Raw genomic sequence first — 21,216 nt, 5'->3', positions numbered from 1 at the left:
AAGCTTGATTAGAAGTGTTCTAAAGCTTGCTTAAAGGGGAATAAAATGCTTGAGCCCCAGTCTAGAGAAGCAGAGGAAGGATGGGTTATCTGCTTGTTAAATGCTACAGCCAGATTATGTAGATACTAGAAATGTTGGAACAATCAGATAGTCTGTGGAAATATAGTTTGTCTTATATGCAATTCCTAATTTTTATAGGTACAAAGAGGTTGCTATTTTCCTATCAAATCTAGGGAGGGCTCTTTTTTTTTGCTGCACCGAATTGTTAACTAAGAGATTTCTTACATTAACATGTGTTAGTATCTTTGGTATGACCAAAATAAACAATATTGATTATGCTAAATGGAGTTGTTATTAGACTTATTTATAATTGTCTGTATATAAACAGTCCCTATGACATCTGAATATCTGTTACTGCAAAGTTTAAGTAGCTGGAATCACATTAAAAGAGACAACTAAATTGTTTCCCATTTCTGAATACTGTTTAAGAAGGAAATAGTGGGAAGAGGTAAACATTCATAGCAGATAAAAAAGTTGGGAGTATGCATTTTTAAATGCTGGAAGAGGAACTATTAACAGCTAGAAGACACCTGACAACAGCTTTCAAGAAGGGAAGGAAATATAATTGGAAGACGGGTTCCTTAGGATAACATACAGTACACTATCTCTGTTGTCAGCTAAGTCTCACTGTGTGTGGAACTGTGGAAAGGATCCAGTGAGTGAACCTTCAAACAAAGCTTTGGCACGAACTCAGGTTCAACATCTTGTTTTGCTAACAACTGTTTATTCCAGTCTCAGAAACAGTTGTACAGTTTAAATGATGGACAAATACGAACAGCATTATGTAAGACATTACTGTAATACTCTAAAGGAGCAGTGGAGAACCTTTGCTTAACAGGATGTAAAGCTGCTTAAAAATAGTACAAAGACTCTACTCACAGGAGATGTACAAAATTCATGCCACACATGTTTCCTGGGCAGACAACAACTTGTTTATCTCAGTCAGCATTATAAAAACAAAAGGCAAGCCACTGTCATTGATTATACTCAGCAGAAGATTTAGACCTCCAAATAAAATGATGTGAGCGGCTCTACTTTGTCAGATGTGACATTGTCAAACAGTTATCTCGTCGATGATAGTAAAGGATGGTCTTTGGCACAGGCAAGGTTGAAGGTAGCTTGTAGTGACGCATGGTGCAGGCTACCCCAGGAGTGGGCAGGTTAAGGGATGGCAAGCTCCAAGTTCAGTGGTAAAAATAAATTTTAAAATTAATAGCGTATGGTTTAGATTGCCATATACACCTCTTTCTACCTGCCTTGCCCTTTTATAAGCCAAAAGTCATAAAACCAAATGAAACCAAACAAATCTCTGAATCCTACAAGCCATGTACAACATTTACAAAGTAAGAGGCCGTGTTGCTGTGTTCTTGGAATAGGAATATCAAATACTATATGCAACTCTGCACTGATCTTGCTTTCATGGAGTTACAAACAAAGGAGCACAAACTCTGCTCATCTTTGTGATTTTAAATTGGTCACACTTTACTCCAACATGACAGAAATTGCAAATAAAATAGCCTGAAATTTGTTGCAGGTGGAGAAGAAATCTGAGTTCATGTACCAGAACATCTGACAGATTGTAAGTGAATGCAGGCGGTGTATGGAAGGGTCATCAGCATCAGCGGTGAGCAAGTCTTCAGACGATTGAGGAGGTTTTATACCTACTTAAGTGTGTTGAATTTGGAGGCATGAAAGGATTATCTAACCCACCTTAGTAGGCTGCAAAATTTTCTGGAGGACAGCTAAGGTATTGCAGTTGAAGTAGTCCCAGGAGGAACTTGAGCAATACTTTACAAAAAATCTGACAAGAAGTCACTTCCATCATTATGTGTAAGTCTGTGTTCTCATCAATCCACATCTTCTGTCTAATTGTGAGACATATAAATTGCCAAATTAAATTACACCATTTTTTCCACTTCGCAGATGTTCTCCAAGAGGAGACATCATATTTAACTCTTGCCATCTCAAAGTTAAGGGCGAAGCCTAAGTTAGTCATGTAGATAAAGGTAATGTGAAGAGACAGGTACCTCCTGATTCCTCCTTTCTTCAAGTGAGTGTCTAATACAATATACTGTTACACTAATATTTGCTGTTGCAGGAACAATCTGCATAGAGGAAAAATCTCCTTATACCTCATCCAACAGGTACCAAAATATACATACTCAGAATTGATGGAAATAAGCCAAATGCCAAATAATTGGAGACACATTGTTCTTTGTATATGTTTACTATTAAAAGATATGGGTATAATATGTCTAATTATTTTTCTTTTGCTTTATTTAGCAAGTTTCATGAGCTGACCTGATGCTTGCAACTAGGAAAAGACCAAATATCAGAGGATGAGAATTTTGTGAGAGTACTTGGAAATTTCTTCATGACGATGTGAGGAAGAATTATGTGAGGAATATTATTCAGAATTTCTGAAATTCAGAAATACTGACGTAACCTCTGTTTGGAGTGCTGTCTTAAGGAGTTACATGGAAGTAAATATATCCTCTAAATTCTCTGTGAGCTGAAGTCTAAATGATTTATACTGAAAGGAATAAAGTATTTCTTGAAGATACTGTATTGTTCATTGAGAGAGACTGTGGTATAATGCTTTCTCAACTCTATTTTTCTCCTACTTATTCTAATGTATTATTTCTTGGATAGGATTCATCACATACTGAAATAAATACATAAAGTGAGCCACATTTCCACACAAAGTTCCTGATGACCAAAGTGCCAGTATAGTTATCCTGAGTATGAATTACTTGCAAACGGATCAATTAAACCTATTAGTGAAAAGTAAATTATTTAGTAAGTGTCTTAGTAAGTGACTATGAACTGAACCTAAGAAATAGAAGTAGTATATGGAAATAAATAAATGTAGTATTATTCAAACTGCACTAACTAATGAAACATACTTAGTAGGGAACAAAGTGAGCTGCTTGTGAGTTTTATATATTTTTACTTATCTCAAAAGTACATAAATGGTGTTAGGTATATTTAAAAAGATTTTAAGAAAGTAGACAGTGTTCTCATTACTGATATCCATTAGTAACTCTTTATGCTGTTCTTGAAAAGAGAATTCCTGAAAAAATTGTCTAAAAGCATAAACCATACAGACATGAATACTAGTAGTGAAGAAAACGAAGTAAGATACTCATATCAAATTAAAAATGAAGTTTAATGTTTAATTAGTTATCTAGGTTAAAAATGTTCAGCAATGGAACCTGTGACTGACTCCTTCCTTGATGTTGTTCTACCAGGTACAAAGAAGGTCTGTAAGTGTAAAAGAACAGGGGGAGGTCTATTTTGTGTCAAAGAAATTTATTTTTGCATATGTATATTTACATACATATATCCCAAGTGTGTGTATATATATATATTACTTAAGAATCTCAGGAATTATTAATATTCTTAATATTATTTGAAGGTTTCCTGGTGGTCTCAGGTTTGTAGAAGTTAGTTCTTCCATCTTCGATCAGGAAGCCGAAGAGTTGGTGCTGCAGCGAAGACATGGTTCCTCCTGGTAGTTTCTCCTAGTGATGTTAATTTCTCTCTGCTGGTTGCAAGCAAAGTTGAAATTACTAACATGGTCTGAATGCCTAATTTTACATGGCATTATGGCATGTGTAGAATGTCATACCTACTGTGTAGAAATCTGATTAATTTCAAATTTAATCCCAAAGGTGTTTTTCTCTATCTTATCCTACAAAGTCTTGAAACTAAAACAGACCTCTCCACCTACTGGTGTAAGTAGTAGGAACACTTCAGCCCAAGTTCTTTTCCGTATAAATTCAAATTTAGGCAGAGGAATACTTGCAGTGAAATATCATGCCATCAAAATTATTCTATTTTCAAGGAAAATAGTAGTAATAACAATGAATTAGTTTAGAGATCCCAAATGAGGGCAGGGTTGTGCTACTTGTGTACATATGTTGTCCATATATGTAGTTAAAGGATTCTTCTTGCCAAAATGTATAGAAGTAGTTCAACAGACTTGCTTATTTTTAACAGTTCATGCCAAAATATTAGACTCTGTTCAAATAACTATGGAATCCAAATGGGAAAACTTAGGGAAGCCAAAATTATTTTTCTATGACTGTACAAACAAAAATTTAAAATTAATTAGGAGGAAGCAATAACTCTTAGTTTATGTATTCCCATGGTGTAATTTTAAACATAGGTGTGGTTAAAATCTCTTTTATATTTCATTAATTTTTATAAGATATTGCATGGAAGCAGTTTGCTTTTAGTTAGGAGTGCAACCAGGAACGTTTCACCATAAAGCTCTATTTTTTCTCTATTCAATGGTGAAAAATTAGTTTTGTCTGAAAATTTCTGGATATATTATAACTACCAAATATGTTTCTATAGAGTCTGAAGAGAACAGATCATACCCTTTCTTAAATTTGGCTTTAGAAAAGATTTTCTAATTTCACGGTGTGAAATAATTGTAATAAAAATTGACTTACTACTCCTAACAAACTTTTGGTTGATTGAAATGCCATAAACATCCATATTTTTTTAATAATCGTATCATTAAATACTTCTATTAGTTGCTTTTGTCGTGTAATACATATTACAGGTCCAGTCCTGCATCTGTTGAACTATGCTTTCTGGATTTCATGGGCCTGATATGTTTGCCTGTTCTGCCCTGTGGAATTTCATTGCAGACAACACTGTGTAGTGCTGATAGTCTTTGTGCCTTGTACGGGCACTGATGGCTGTGAAGCATTGGCATCAGTCATTGTTGAAAATGATGATTGGGCTGCATTTGGAACTCCTATTGTACTTAATTTGTGGATGTGTAAACGATTGTACAGCACAGTGATAAACTGAACCTAAAAGTGTTCTGTTCCATATTTTTCACGAGAAGCAGCCCTTGTATAACACTGATAAATTAGATGTCTAGTTAGAAAAATAATTCACTTTTGTCTTCTACCACACGTCTCTCACTGTCAAATAAAATAAGGGTTGTACAGGCATTGCCAATTTGATTTGTGGACAGGACTTTGCTCCTGTTCACTGCATAAAGCAGCAATCATGCTCAAAGACATGCTTGTTATTGCATGGGAAATGAGGGCACAGGTACAGGGTGCATAGATTAACATGCCATACACAGCTGTAGTGCTCACATTTCCTCATTCTGAAATCTCAGCAGTATTTTTGTGTAATTTTATTTGGTTGTAATTTCCTTAATTAAAGTCAATTACACAGAAGAAAACACAGAGATTTTCCTCCACCTTGATCATTTAATAAAGTGAGAGCAGGAGTTGTGCAATGCAAACCACTAGCATTTGAAACTCTCTGAATAACTGATAAAAATAGCAGGTTTCTGTAAATCTGATATGAATAAAAGAGCATTGTAAATTCTTGGGAAGTAAGAACACCCAATTAAAGATTTCAAGTCTTGACTTAAAGACTTAAAGAGTGCTGGAGAACTCATGGTGTTCCTAGGTGTTTTTACCATGGTTTATTACTGCCACTGGTAAAATGGGTTCCTCATTTCTGGTGGAAATCAGTAGTTCCTTACCAGTGGATCTTCCTATGGTCCTATCTGCTAGAAGGAAGTTTTATCTCCAGACGGGAATTACGGACTGTGATCCAATCACATCTTGATCTCATTGACAAGAAAAATAAATTGACCTTGTTACGTCTTTCATGTAATCTGCATGGCTAGAATTACAACCAGTTTTTTGCCAAATTTCTGGTATGTTTTTGAAACATTGACAGAAATAGAAGCTTCATAAGTAACTGCTCCTTACTCTGATTTGTGTAATAATTCTGTTTATCATATACTCAATGGGCCGTGGCAACAGCTTCCTCTGATACCTCATATTTAGCTGATTGTCCATGATGTCCCATGTACCATTTCCAAGTTCACTGATTTCCTGAATGGAGTTTTTTGTCTTGTGTGTGACCTACATTTATTTTATTGCATTTGGCCATATTGAAATATAAGTAAGTCTGCTTTAATAACGTGACTCGGTTTGTTCCATATAATTTATATTACTCATTACTGGTTAGTGTTCTATCATTTTTTTTACGTCCATAATTTTCTTCAGCAGAAGTTATATTTTCTTCCACATTTCTCATAAAGGTAGCATTGAAAGACTAGCAAACCTACTTGGAATTATACCAAAAATATCCGCATTTAATACTGTTTTCCTATCTCCAGGCTTTCAGATCTCTCAGGTTTTAGGGGTTTTATATGTTTAATACCTTTTTCCTTTTCTTTTAAGACTGTCATTGGGCAGTCCTCAGCTACTACAAATCTCTGTGTATTTATTAGGAGGTTAGTTAATTATTTAGAAATAGAATTTGTTGGTGTAAATATCAGATGGGAGTGTTCAACTGCATCTTGAAGCAGATATTCCTATTTTATTCCTTTCCTTTTTCAAAATCAGTTTTCTCTGTCCTAAAATGACCAAAGATGATATTGCCACCAGTTGTTCAATTTTACTTTAATGTCATATACAAAATATCCATTCTACATTGCAACTTAATATATTTTATGTAATATCCAATGTACAGTATCTTAAATTTGTTTAAATAGTATTATAGATGTAGCTTTCAGGAGGAGTCAGTCCTGGAGTGATGCAGTCTTTTGTTAATTAGAGTTCTGTTTAATATCCCTGCTGTTTGGACAAAAATTTAGCTTAGATTCTAGAAAGATCCTTCTGAGATCAGATTTGTTTTTTAGCAAAGCAAAGATTAATTTTTTTTCAACTTTGTGTTCCCCACACAGCTAGATAAAATCCTGTGCTGGGGTGTCCAGGTTGAATGCCAGCTGACATCATCTGCTTCAGAGCTCGTCTTCATCCGATAAAGCGTCAAGGTAATCTGTATCAACGTATAGGAGAAATCCAGAAAACAAACTGTCTGCCCATGTTGGATCAGAAAAGAGACCATTTTGGTCAGTGTAGAAGATCTCAAGCCATACTTCGTCTTCTGGCTGAAGGTAGATCACTGTGGATCCAGAAGCCACATCATGGTTGCCTGTGTTTGCATCAAATGTCTTTATCCGGTACTTCCCATTGTGAACCAGCCCAATCGCAAGATGCTTGTTTGCTAAGGTAATGTCATAAGAAAAATAATAAATCCCTGGGATGGCACAAATAAACTTTCCTGTGGAAGGGTTGTAATGCTCCCCCTCATTGAAGAGGACTTTATTGAATATAATTGGTAATCTTTCCTCTGGGTAGCTGGTGGTGATGCCAACAGAAAAGGCAGATTTCAGTACTATCTTCCCACATTTACAGACCCCTGGTGCACCTGGCTCTCCTCGGTCTCCTTTATCTCCCTTAGGTCCAGGTGGTCCAGCTGGACCTACTTCGCCTTTGGCACCAGTTAATCCTCCAGGTCCTTTTTTACCCGACTGACCTTGGTCTCCTTTCTCTCCAGCTGGTCCTAATGGCCCAGTTTTTCCTCTTAAACCTTCAAAAACATTTTAAGTTAGTTAATTGCTGCACATATCATCTCAGTAAATCATTGTGTGGGCTACTGTGTGTGCCTGAACAAACAAGAGAAACACTACCAGAATATCAAAGTACTCCAAAAATACTCTCAAAATCTTCTAGTAAGCAAAAAGAATAGCAGGTTGGAACAGAAGACCAGGCTCCATGGGTCCTTTGTTTCTATATTCCTACTTTTCTTCATACATTGCAATCGCATACTTAAGAATTTTACATGTCATCAGTCCATTGCTGACTGAACTTAGAGCCCTGCTCATGGGAAGGACAGTAGCGTGGCTACCTATATAATAATTCTTGTGCACTAAATGTCTCCTACTATTTGGGCATTTTTAGTATATACCTAATTCTTGGCTAATGGTACAAATCAGACTATTTATTTGACACCACACATGCGTCAATTTCCCCCAATTTTTTCTTAGTGTCTACACATAGGAAGACTATGTATTTACATTTATTTACACATATTTCAGTATATGCATTTTAGACATACCTAAAATATACCTGCGTATTTTCCATCTCTTACTACATACAAATGCATCACACTTAACCCACACAGGAACACACACATTGTCATATATTTATGTGTATACCAGTGATGATGAAAGGTCTTACTTTGGTGTACTACTGTGATAGGTTACACAAATATTCAATACCTGCAGTCCCTTTTTCACCTTTTTCTCCCTTCCTGCCATCTCTACCATCTCTTCCAGGAAGACCAATGCGTCCGTGTGGCCCCGGGGATCCATTGGCTCCAGGGGGACCTGCAGGGCCTGGCAAACCAGGAATGCTACAGATGTATTTCATATAGTAATTTTCTCCTTTGAGCTGACTTTGAAGAGGTTGTTCACTTGTGTAGATGGCAAAACTTGTAATATAAAGCAGTAGAAACATCCTCGGATCTGGAAAAAATACATCCATATAAGAACATTTATGCAAATTATTGCACTCTAAATCATGTGGAGACGGCTCTGAATTTGCTAGTAAGTGTGACATTGTAGTGCATTATGCACAGATACATGTGCAGAGATCAGCCTGGTATTTCTGCTTTACCAGAATCCATGTATGAAGCCAGAAGGAAAGTCTATCAGGTTGAACTTTGTCAGGTCAGTGTATAAGCTGCTCTGTCTTCCAGGTAGCCTCTAGACTGACATAGGATAAATGGTGCATACCAGGGGGTTTGGAACCAGAATTTGACACTTAAAAAAAAAAGAATCTGGATTTTTCAAAGCAAAGTTCTTTGCCTGCATATTTTATTTTGTCTTTGGGACCTGTATAAGCTTTATTGAGAAAAGCCCTGTTGCTGATGGGAGTTACATCTGCCCTAGGAGGATATGCCTGTGGGAGCAGCCTCTTCCAGTGAAGACAAAGCTTACACCTTCATTTCATTTTGAAATTTGCCTTTGTGGTTGCAAATGGATCTCCAACCTGAATAACTGCAGCAGAAATTTGCTGAGCCTGCAGAAAGGGTACCAGTAAGAGAACTACAGCTTCAGTGCGTGGTAGGAAACCCTAATGACAACAGCACAAATAAGCGCTTCGCCGTAATCGGTCAGGTCGAATCAGGCAGCTGCCCTGCAGGGAACGGATGGAGCGTGAATGGACTGGTAACAGGTGGGATTTCTTTTGACCCTGACTTGGACTGTCTTATGAAATAAATTCTTGCAAAATCTTGCAAGAAAATTCTTTAAAGCATTTTATATAGTAGTTGGTGATTTTCATAACTGAAAGGAAATTAGATCTTTCTATTCCAAAGTGTACTAGGAGAGTAAAGACAAAACCCTATAGAACCAGTACTGTGCTGAGGAGTTGCAGTACCTGCTATACAAAGGTGTCTTAATTTAATGTTACATTAGCAGAGAGTCAGTCATTGGTCAGGTGAGATTTTGCAAGTCAAGCTGTTCTTTCTAGTTCCCTTGCTGTCTTTTCAGAAGACTTGTGTGGGTTTTTCTGTTGGAGTTATCCATTCCCACAGAGCCAGTTTACAGCATTCAAGGTAATTGGAGTCCACTGGTTTCTGTGGGGAGAAAAAGAAGAAATGGAGTGGGGGACTTAGAAAAATATCTTTTTTTACAGTGAACCTGAGATTCATTCTCAGAGTTAAAGAAGCTGCAAAGTGAATCACTCTACAAACCCTTGTTCCCATTCCCTTCTCTGTGATACTGATTAACATGGGCTGTTTGATATAAAACCCCAAACTGTTACATTTATTTGCAATTCATGGTGTTTCAACGTATAGCATGGTCGAACTTATTCAGCAGGGAAAAATACCAGCACATATACATGTACATGCACAAGTCTTCATGAAGAAATTTTTCTATTTTACAGGCTGGAAAAAGAGCAAGTGTGTCTTAGTATCAATCACAATGAAGAAAAAAACATGAAAATATTGTAATTTTTGCGATGCTCCAAAATTCTCTTCAGTGAGGTATAATCTGCTTTTCATATTAAGAATCTTATATCAATTTGGCAAAAGCCGAACTACTAGTTTTGCTGTCATTTGATAAAGCCTTACAGTAAAGTCATGAACAACAGCCTCCAAGAGTGGATTAACACATGAATGATTAACATTACAGCGGAGCAGCAAATGATAACTCCAAGGCAGTACTTTGCTACAAGCACAGACGTCGCAGTGATGTTTACTCTGATGTACTGCTGATTGTACCTAAATAAAGCTCGTGGATTTTCATAGAACTTAACTTAAATCAGAGACAACAAAGCTCTCTGCAGAGAGGGACTATTTTAAGTGCTTAGCCAGGAGGGAGAATCTTGGAGGGAGTTGATGCTTAAGACTGCATATGCATTTTACAGAAAGCTGATGCATAAGAAGCAGACACAAGGAACAACGACTTGAGCAAAAACTGCCCTTTGCCAGATGAAAGTCCACATCAGTAGGCTACATGTTCCCACACTGTGTTGCACGTAAGCCAAATGAAAACAGTATCAACAACTGCTGGTGTTCCCTGTGTCCAGGATACTTTACAAATTAGAATAAGAGCCTTCACACAGCTGCTTCTGTCACAGGCTGTCCAGTAACTTATTGATGCTTGAAGCTGTCTCTAGCCCTGAGATCTCCCCTGCTGTTCTTCTGATGTGCCTACAGGAAATCAATTAGTATGGGACGTGTGTTTTCTGCTAAGGCCGTGGGAATAAAGGCATTTTGAGAAGGTAAGGGGAGTAAAGTTGTTGAGACAGGATGTGCCTTAGATGGCTGGGGCATTGTGGTTAGGGACAAATTTGGGAGGGAGAAGGCATACAGAGGTTGGAAAACAAACTTGATGGAGTTTTCAGCTATGGTTTGAGGGCCTTAAGGAGAGATAGGACCGTGTAGCAGAATGGTGGGACTGCAGGAAGGGGAACAGAGCTGGGATTGGGAGGAAATGGTAATAATGTTCAGGTGACGAAGTTTACAGTCCTGTATTTACACTTTGTGTGGGAATACAGAAGGCTGCTTCCAACAGTGGTACCCAACAAATGACATTTGGGAAGCCATGCTGTAGGCCACAGAACAAGCACTTCTCTTGCCCTTGACTTCAGACTCCTGCATTTCTTCCTGCATAATGGTCTGCTTTTAAAAGGATGCGTGGAAGTTTCCTCTCTTGGTTATTGCAGCAGTTTCTTGGGAACTCTGAATCTTCTCAGACCAAGGAAGGATGTACAGTGGTGAACTCATGCCTCCTGCTTCCTGAGGTGTGCTCTAAAATGTAAATTGCTGTGTTAAAGGTGAATGGTAACACATGGCCATGCTTTTGAAATTTCAGACTGAATTAGGAGGCCAAAATCAGACATTACAGTTCACCTGAGCTTATGAAATTAGAGGATGGAATAGATCTCCCAGATTGCTTTCCAGGAGTAACAATATCACAGTGAAGTACTTATCACAGAGAGTGATAAATACTTAATTGTGAAGCAGAGAGTGAATCATAAATTAGACTTTGTTCCTGACTGCTGGCTGTTCTTTTCAAAGATACACACTTTTGCCCATAAACTGTAGGAGGAAAAAATGTAATTTATATATGTCATATAGTTTTTCTTCAAGGAAAATCAACATTTGAGGAGTTCATTGTTTTATCCAAACCTTGAAAGCCAGAACAAGCATGTGGTATACTTGTTCACAGCAATAACAATCATCTTCATCAAAACCATCACCAAAAAAAATTAATGAGAATGATATGAATACGAGATTAGAATAATGTTATCCTGAGTTTAGAAAGCGGCACTTCAGTAGGTACCAAATCCAATAGGCAGGGCAAAAGTGCACACCGTGCACACCAAGGTATTCACTGGAAGGTGATGAACATGGTCATCACTTCTAATGTGCAGTGATTTCTGGAACAACTTTTCTCAATTGATTCATTTGTTCTGTCACTGTTCACGTTACATAAACAGCATAATCACTGCCCTTCTGCATGAAGCCAAAGATCATCTGATTCGTTTGATATTAGAAAAATATTTAAAAAGGTTTTCTGGACCTAATATGTAGTTGCAATCTGTTAATGTGACAACTGTACATTGAAAAGATACTCTATACATTATGTTGCCATTGAAGTTTGATGCTGGCAGAGGATCTTTAGCATCAAGCTTTTAAGAAATCTCACTTCATTACCAACATAATCAGACTGTCATTACCATTTTTTTTTCAGATTAGGAGTTAAGGAATTATAGCAGATTCCCAGTTTTGAGACTACCTATTGTATGATCTAATCTTCTTTCCTTGTCCAGCTTTGCAGGTCTTAATCTACTAATCGGCATTGTTTGGAAACAGTCATAGAAGATTTGCCATGAATCTGTCAAAAATAAAAACTGGGTCAAAAGCCAGTAATTATTAGTCGCAAGTCGTCCTGGCGGTGTTCCTACTTTTGTCTTTCCTTGCTAGCTTTGAATTCACTTCCAATACATATGCACAACTATTTGAGGAGGAGAAGAAGTTTTGTTTTAATTTCCTTGTGCAAGAAGATGTAGACAAGAATTACTAATGCTCCAGGCCTTTTTCTGTCTGGAAGACTGGCAGTGGCTTAGCGGTGCAGAACAAGATAGTCTACATCCTCAGTCTTCCATGACAAAGGCCCACACTGCCTCGCATTACTGTCTTGCATCGCCACTGGGGAATGTGCAGACCTTCCCCAGCTCTCCCATCCAGGAGCCAGGAGAGCTGTTGCAGGAGAAGCAAGGTGGGGAATGAGGTGAGAAAAAGGGACAGATAGCTTGAAGCTGTAGCTTGAAACCTGACTATCTATACCTATCTTTTCCTTCTCGAAACATGATCCAAAGAAATCTTGTGTGTCCACATTCCTGAAGGGTCTAAACCTGCCATTCAATTTGCCGTAACCACTGAACTTTCTACAAAGCCTCAGAAACATTGGCTCACAATTAAGCCCACCAAGCTCTGCAGTTTCTTCGCACTGAATGATTTTTATACTATTTAAAATATAAGTCTTAATTATGGATTTTTTACCAAGTATTTTACATTGATTGTTCACTGTCAGCTGGGCACAGGTTTATGCATCTACTGGCTTGCTTTGTGTTAAGGGGGCCTTCCTGGACTTCCAGAGCTCCACTTGTAAAACCGTGCCCTACTCTAAATAAGCAATACCACAGCCGGCCACTGCCACACTCCTTGGGTTAAATACATAATCCAGCAGTCTTCATGTCTTTACATTCTCCTTCCCTTATGTAAGAAGGGAAGAGTGACCAGATGCTTTTTGAGCAGTCTGAACTTTTGTTTCCCAGTCCAGAAGGGCTGATGGTGCCCCAAGGTGTCAATCACCCAGTAGGAAGGACCATTACCTAAATATTGTTGAGAAAGCAGTCCTTAAAGGCCATATTAGCAATGCTGACGTGGAACAGTCTCACTCACTTAAATTTGTAGTCATTCATATTGAACTGTCTTCTTCACAACTCCCTTGAATGCAGTCCGATTCTTCAGCCACGGCTCAGGCCTTCATGAGAAATGAAGCACTTATAATCAAGAACAGAATTTCAATGCGTTTGATTTTCAAAATACAAAAGCAATGGAAGTAATTTTGTTTCTCAGTCTCTGGCTTGAAACATAGTCTCCTTTTCTCATTCCAGCCATTCCCATTATTTGGAAGATTATTTTTGCTAAAAATGCTCTAGCAGCTGGTCAAGGCATGTATCAGTGAGGTAGTCTGAGTCAGCTGGGGGGAATTTTAACATGAGGGCTGGCAGATGAAGGAGTTTCACTGCCATCTGTACCAGAACATGCAAATAAATGCAATCGGACAGAATTTGTCCTGACAGATAGCCAAGAAGCTAGGCCAGTTGCTTACAGTTGGCAATTAACATGGAGACAATAACATGTTTGCTTGCAATGTAGTGGAAAGTAGTCAGGATTTAACATTGGAAGGCTCAGGATACAAGTGACCTTACATCTAGGGTGTGTGTCAAAACAAGTGATTCTGGAATGTGACCCTGCACCACCCATCAGTGGACAGGGTGGGCAGTGTTCCAGGAGCTGACATGCTGGAGGACATATCTCAACCTGTTACTGACCTGACATCTGACACAGGAAAGAGGCAGAGACAGAGGGTTTAAAAAAACGCACACTAACGTGTTGCGTCATGGACACCTGCTGTCTTCTTGGACCCACAGGACAAAAATCCTGCTATACCACACAGAACTTGGAAGGTGGTGACTATCTTTCATCTTTCTATCTCTTCTCAATTATCTCTTTCTGTTATCTCTTTCCCTCTCACCTCATTCTCTTTTCCTTCTTACCTTGTAGTATGTGTGGCTGTAGTGGGCTGTAGCAGGCATTTTGGTTTGGTTTTGACTCCAGCGATATTGGGCTTTTTAATGTTATTTTTTTTGGCTTTGCAAGGCAGATTGTCTATAGTACAGCATTGCCAATGTTTCTGACTTGCGGATTGTTCATGGTAACATTGGGCTTTTACAATTTTCTTGTGTCTGCTATATCGCTTACAGGTCAATTATTTTGTATCCAGTGTTTCTGGACGTGCACCTTCTTTAGTAAAATATTTTTTACTCTCCTCCTAGGTGATTTGCATCACTAATGACATGCCGATGATTCTAAAGAGCTCTCCCCAGTCACTGCTTTAAACAGCATGGGACAGCTGTCTTCAGGGATGAGCTGCAAGTTGCAGGGTTAGTTGTGAATCTGAATTGGTGTCAAGCATGTGGAAATATATAGGTATCTAAAGATGCGGATAGCTGCCTAGAGTAGTGTGCCCATCTCCCATGGAGTGCCTTTCACGTCAGGCAGCCCTTCTCTTCTTGGTTCCTCCCCAGCTTTTGATGAAAATTTCCATCTCCTGTCTTAGATTGTTCTTTTCCAGCCTTGCTATGATATAAGAGAAATGGGGAACAGACTGGGAAAACCATTTCAGATGGCATGGAAAGAGGAAAAAGAGAGGGTGCAAAAAGAAAATGCCAGACTGCATGGCACATGAGGACAAACAAGAACAGAACACACAGAGTATTGCCGCAGGTCATAGGGAACGGACTTTTATGCCTTGTGCCTTTTGCTCACTTGTGTTCACACCTGGACTTTGTGATGGAAAGGTCCACAAGGAGCTCCCACCATTACCTGCACAGGGGTGAATGAGGGACCAACCAGCAAAGCCAGCTCCAGCACACACAGCAAAAACATCTTTGGGAACTTGTCCTGATATCTGGCAGAATATGTTCTGGTCCTAGAGCATGGCTTAATTCTCATCTCCTCAAGGTAAATATCATTTATTGGATCATGAGCATTTCTGAAGATGGATTCCCCTTTATGCAGATGGCTCCCTTGGTGACAGCATATTGTACCAAAACCCAGTGTTCACTATTTAAAAAGATAAACGTGCAGAGAAGAAAACCTCTAGACCCTAATGGGACCCTTCTCCTCCAGCACATCATTTTCTTCTGGAAGCTCATCAGATGATATCACCTGGGCACTGTACCTTTCTGGGAACCCTGTGGAAAAGTAGGCATCCAGCTGGGGACCACATCTCTACATCAAAGTAAAATAAGAGCAAAGGAGTGATTTAAATGCTTGAGTAGGACTAAGCTGGTTGATTTCTCCTGCAGCAACCTGGGGAAGGCTCCCTTAAACTTCTCTGCTGGAGGAGCAGTGGAGGCTGTGACCTAGAGCAGAGAGCAGCTGTGTTCATCTCAGTGGCAACCTGTTATCCCTGTTCTGCTGTACATGGAAGAAGACAACTGTCCAGGGCTTGACGCAAGTAATTTTTTTCGCACTGCTAATAGTCATAGTTATGATAGCAATATTTTTAAGAAGACACAGGGCAAATCCCCAGCTACAAATTGCTCACTTGACAGTGTGGTCCCTTCAGTCCAGAAAATACTGGGTTACACTGTGGTCCCTTCAATCCAGGTCATACTGTAAACAGCCCTTAACATAACGGGGAGTGCAAAGGTAGGATAAAGTATACATTTTCTAACTTCAAAACTTGGATAAGTATGCATATCTGACAAGACTGTGGAAGACTAAATAGTTTTTATTTATATGACACTTAGAAAATGTAAGGCATTGTAAAAGCCCTATAGTATGAATTTAATTATCTTAAACTACTCTGAATTTTAGTACTGAGCGTTTATATGTTGCAACATAAAAGCAGGAATTTCTGAAGTGCTCTGTGCTAGCCAAGCTGTGCTCCCAGGAATGGCAGAACTACACAACAGAGGTCAGATAATACCAGTCCTGAAAAAGATAGCTGCACAATCATGTATTTGAAAACAGATATAGAAAATCAGCATTCCTGAATTAAATATTCCTGGGTAAGAAATAACTTCATGGAACTAAGACCTTTGTGTTGAATTCAGAAAAGCTCCTAACAGTTCCAGCTTAGAAGAAACGCACATGGCTTTCACACATAGAAAATGCATCTGAAGAGGAATTGAGTACCTAAGTCTAAATGAACCATAAAACCTGTGACATACCAACTGGAACATGAGAGGCTGCCTTACACTGCAGTTTCTGTAGAGGGTCCTCTCTGGCACATCTGCAGGAGCAGTGCTGTGCAACACATACTCAGGACAGCAACATGAGACCCAGGCTGTGCCCACCTGATGTGGCTCAATGCCCAGACACCCTGTATCCATGCTGATACTACTGGCTTTCTTGCAGAAAAGGGTTCACGGGGCACTTCACTATCTACCTCCCAGTTAGCTGCAAGGTCTCCATCTTCCAACCCTTAGTGCACGGTTGGCGTGTTCAGGACCTTCAAAAAGAAACCCTCAATATAACACTAAAGAGTGCAACTTAAGGGAGAGGTTGTGGCTGTGAAGCTGAATCTCACAGAGGTATGGGTCTTGGGAGGTCATGTCTTATCATCATAAAAGATAAATGCATTTAAATATGTAACCCTTACTGTAAATCCGTGGAGTGTGAACTTCTGAAAGCCAAAGGCATTTTTAAAATAGCATCAGAACTTTGAAGCCTCACATGCTTTTCAAAATGCCACCCATGTTAATGCCCTCAGCCTCTGGCACTGCCAGGCTCTCATGTCAAACCAGGTGGTATCCACACTTGTAACTTGTCAGTACAGGAGATAAAAATCTGAACTCGAAGTCAACATAGTCTCCTGACTGTGTCTGTTCTGAGAAAAATCCTGTTCTTGTGGAGTGAGTCTACCTCAATGCTATTACTTCAGCAGTGTTACTCCTATATTTACACTGGAATAGAAAAGGGAGGATTTGGCCTGGTTTAGCCACATGTGTGATTGTTATGGTTAATGTCAGATTCAGGAGATTTGAGCCAGGAAGATATAAAAATAGAATGAACTTTATGTAATGTCTGCTTTTGGGTAATAGCACATGTTGTTAAGCATGCTTCTTCCTGATTAAATCAAACCTTTAAATAACAACTCGATTATCAGTGAGGTTGACCTCTTTGTGAGACTAAAGGACATGCATATTAGCAAGACAACTCTAGGCAGTCTGGAGCTCTAAAACAAAATTCTGTTTAAATTCTGTATGGCATAGTATTTCCTTATTGAAACAAAAACTTGAGTTTCCATCAAAGACTAGGAGGGACAATACATCCTGCCTCCCAGCAGGCTCCTCATGAACACCAGTTCCACCCAAGCCCACCTCATGGCAACCTCTTGGTACTTAGCAAGCAATCACACAGGAGCTGTTTTTCTAGTTGATGACCCTGATCTACAACTTCACAACTTGTGGAGGAGTTTTTGTCGGGCCAGAGCTGTTCCTTGGGGATGGGAGTCATGAAGCGCCACACAGGCTGGCAGAGCAGGGCAGCTGGGAGGCAGCTGGGGCACCCCAGCATCCAGCACTGGGCCAGGCTGTTAGCCTGTGAGTGGGGGTCATCTGGGCTGGAATGGAGTCCTGGACCATGGGCAAGGTGGTGGGACACCCCAGGAGAGGCTGGCAGGGACAGTCTGGGGTGTTAGTGCCCACATGGCTCTAACAGTTTGTACTTATTCAAATAGGAAAAAAGCACTGCAAAACCAGTCTGGCAGCATGAGTCCACTCTACACATATGGAAACAACAATTTTCAGTACAAGGCATTCAAAAGTCCATTTAATTGTGTATGGATCCTTACCCCTCTCCCTACTGCAACATCTGCTGAGCTGCATCGCTGGCTCCTGTTCTTCAGGATTTGCTCTTGCCTTCATCAGTCTACCGATGAGAACTATTTCTGTGGTGGAGTGTTTAGATTTACAGGGTCTGAGGCTGAGTTGTTTGGGTTTTTTTAATAGGCAATTTGCTATCTGTTGCGAAGATGTAAATGTCAACCTTGCTTATTTGAAATAATGTTTTGCTTGTTCTTAAAACACATTGAAAAAAATCTAGAATTTGTTTTAAAAGCTTTTTCTTATTGAAAACCTTTACTTATTGAGCTAATACTGACACTATTGTTTTTTTCCTCTGTATTTCTGACATGGAGATCTCAAGCAAACAGTTTAAAATCTCCAAGTAAAAAGCTTATGTAGGAAAAAAGGTATTATCTTATTTATTTATTTATTTATTTATTTATTTATTTATTTATTTTCTAATTTGTACAGACATGGAAAGAGACAAACATGCTGTTGTATAGAGCTCTGGAGAGTCTATCAATCTGTTTTGCTATCTACTATAGCCTACTCTGTGTCCTAATTGCAATATATCCTAACAACTCTTGGAAAAGATCTTATCAGCATAATATATTGGAGAGGTGGAGAGAGAAGGGAAGGGGAGGAGAGGAGAAGACTTTGTCTCCTTTTGTTTGACACAATTTTCTTTGACACAAATTTGTCTGATACAAGTTCAGTTAGAAGAATGACAGTTTTTCCTGTGATATGATGACTTCTATTTGATATGCATAATCATTTGTCAGTCTGATTCTGTACATACTGAAATCAAATGCAAATACATCACTGTCTTATTAGCGATGTTTGATCAGATTCACAGAAAGAAAAAAGAAAGCAGAGCACAGAGTTTTCTTCCAGATCTGCTTTCTGTTTCTCAACCAAAAATGCCTATTCCATGACAGTTATTTAATTGTACACGCTCTGTTCCTTCATTGGTAGAACAGCAGCATCAATAGTAACAGGGATAATATTGCTCTGTTGATGTAAAAGGAGGTTATTTCAAGAGCACTTTTCAGATTCTGCTTTTCTTAAGTAATTTTGAACTGCCATTTAATATTTCAAGTTGGTTCTCTCATGGGAGATTAAAATGGATGAAGTCAGCATAATTATCACAGTTTTTTAGTACAGTGTAAATGAGGTCTAGCTTCTCATAGCTGGTCAGCTCTGACTTTGCAACACAGCTTCAGTCATACTCCTTTTTATCATTAAGAACAAAATTTAGCCTCGTGTAGTTGGGCATAGCTGTATTGAAATCATGTGCCTTATATTTATATCTGGCCTTGAAGATTTTTTCCTCACTTAGGTGGTCAATGGCTCGAAGCCCAGATGGAGATCCATGACACGTGGTGTCCCTCAGGGGTCCATACTGGGACCGGTGCTGTTCAATATCTTTATCAATGATATTGACAAGGAGATTGAGTGCACCCTCAGCAAGTTTGCAGATGACACCAAGCTGAGTGGTGTAGTTGCCACACCAGAAGGACGGGATGTCATCCAGAGGGACCTGGACAGGCTGGTGAAGTGGGCCTCCGAGAACCTTATGAGGTTCAACAAGGTCAAGTGTAAGGTCCTGTACCTGGGTCGGGGCAATCCCCTTTTTCAGTACACAGTGGGGGATGACATGATTGAGAGCTGCCCTGCAGAGAAGGACTTGGGGGTGCTGGTTGATGAGAAGCTTGACATGAGCCAGCAACATGCGCTTGCAGCCCAGAAGGCCAATTGTGTCCTGGGCTGCATCAAAAGAAGCGTGGCCAGCAGGGTGAGGAAGGTGATTCTGCCTCTCTGTTCCTCTCTTGTGAGACCTCATCTGGAATACTGTGTCCACTTCTGGAATCCTCAATTTAATAAGGATATGAAGCTGTTGGAAGGGGTCCAGAGGAGAGCTACAAAGATAATCAGAGGGCTGGAGGACCTTTCCTACTAGGACAGGCTGAGAGAGTTGGGCTTGTTCAGCCTGGAGAAGAGAATGCTCAGAGGAGATCTTATAGTGACCTTCCAGTACCTGAAGGGGCTACAGGAAAGCTGGAGAGGGGCTATTCATAAAGGCTTGTGGGGATAGGACCAGGAGGAACGGGTATAAACTGGAGAGGGGCAGGTTTAGACTGGACATTAGGAAGAATTTCTTCACTATGAGAGTGGTGAGACACTGGAACAGATTTCTCAGGGAAGTTGTGGATGCCCTACCTCGGAGATGTTCAAGGCCAGGCTGGATGGGTCTTTGAGCAGCTTGATCCAGTGGGAGGTGTCCCTGCCCATGGCAGGGGTGTTGGAACTACATGATCTTTAAGGTCCCTTCCAACCCTAACTATTCTATGATTCTATGATTCTAAGCTCTTGCAACAATATTTTGACAATTTTTGACATCCATCCTACCTGGAAAGTGTTTGTTTCCTTAGGTTTCTGCAGTGAATAGCAAGAAAAAGCTGTAGCCGTCAGTCAGCTTGCCACTCTTCAGTAAGAAAACCTGACCTAAAGGAGTGGGCTTCGCCTTGACTTTGTTCTGCATGTGTGTGATGCTTCAGATTGATCTCGGCAGGGTCTCCAAGTGGTGTAAGTGGGAATTCCTCAATGGTCTGAAGGTCACAGAGTGGTTAGCAACCAATTCAATTTCAATTTCAACTGAATTTGCCCTGATCTCAGCCTGCCAACAAGTCTCACCTAACCTTAAATCACAGGGTGTTAGTCACACTAGACAGTCCCTAATCCATCTGGCCTTCCCCACATTGATCAAGGTGCTACTGTGTAGCAAATAGTATGGATGGAGACATCCAAATGCAGGATGCTGAGGTTAGTCCACATAGCCAATTTGCATTTGGATGAACTGTGTGGTGCGCTGTGCCCTGGAGGCACCCGCTGGATTGCCCAGGAACAGAAACAGAGGAGTTCCTTTGTGGAAGGAGTAAACAGGACACACAGGTAGCACAGAGTGATATCCACAGATGGCACAGTCTTGGGGTGCATCTGCAGTGCAAACACAGCCCAAGGCAGTGGGATGTGGTAGATTATGCTAAAGTATGCATATTTCTTTAAAAGAAATCTCTTTGCTATTCTGTAATCAGTGAATATGACTTTGCCTTATTGTAGTATCTGGAATTTTGTTCAGGCTTCTCATTCAAGTATC

General features: G+C 39.7%; 1 protein-coding gene across 4 annotated transcripts in view; it reads right to left on the bottom strand.

The window, feature by feature from the left end:
* Window positions 1-21,216, bottom strand: part of LOC104067723 (complement C1q tumor necrosis factor-related protein 7) — a 111,493-nt gene that overhangs the window by 67,953 nt on the left and 22,324 nt on the right. For 3 of the 4 annotated variants that reach the window (XM_054065775.1, XM_054065776.1, XM_054065777.1), the window contains exons 2-3: window positions 9,339-9,537; window positions 8,177-8,422 (exon numbers count right to left, since the gene is read on the bottom strand). In XM_054065775.1, coding sequence (XP_053921750.1) covers window positions 8,177-8,414 — 238 coding nt within the window. In that variant the 5' untranslated portion in view covers window positions 8,415-8,422; window positions 9,339-9,537. Of the gene's footprint in view, window positions 1-770; window positions 7,486-8,176; window positions 8,423-9,338; window positions 9,538-21,216 lie in introns of those variants that run through there. The other variant, XM_054065782.1, reaches the window with a different exon arrangement.

The sequence above is a fragment of the Cuculus canorus genome, chromosome 4 (assembly GCF_017976375.1).
Source record: "Cuculus canorus isolate bCucCan1 chromosome 4, bCucCan1.pri, whole genome shotgun sequence".
In the NCBI taxonomy this organism is placed as follows: Eukaryota; Metazoa; Chordata; class Aves; order Cuculiformes; family Cuculidae; genus Cuculus; species Cuculus canorus.
This window is presented reverse-complemented; position numbering and strand designations above follow the sequence as displayed.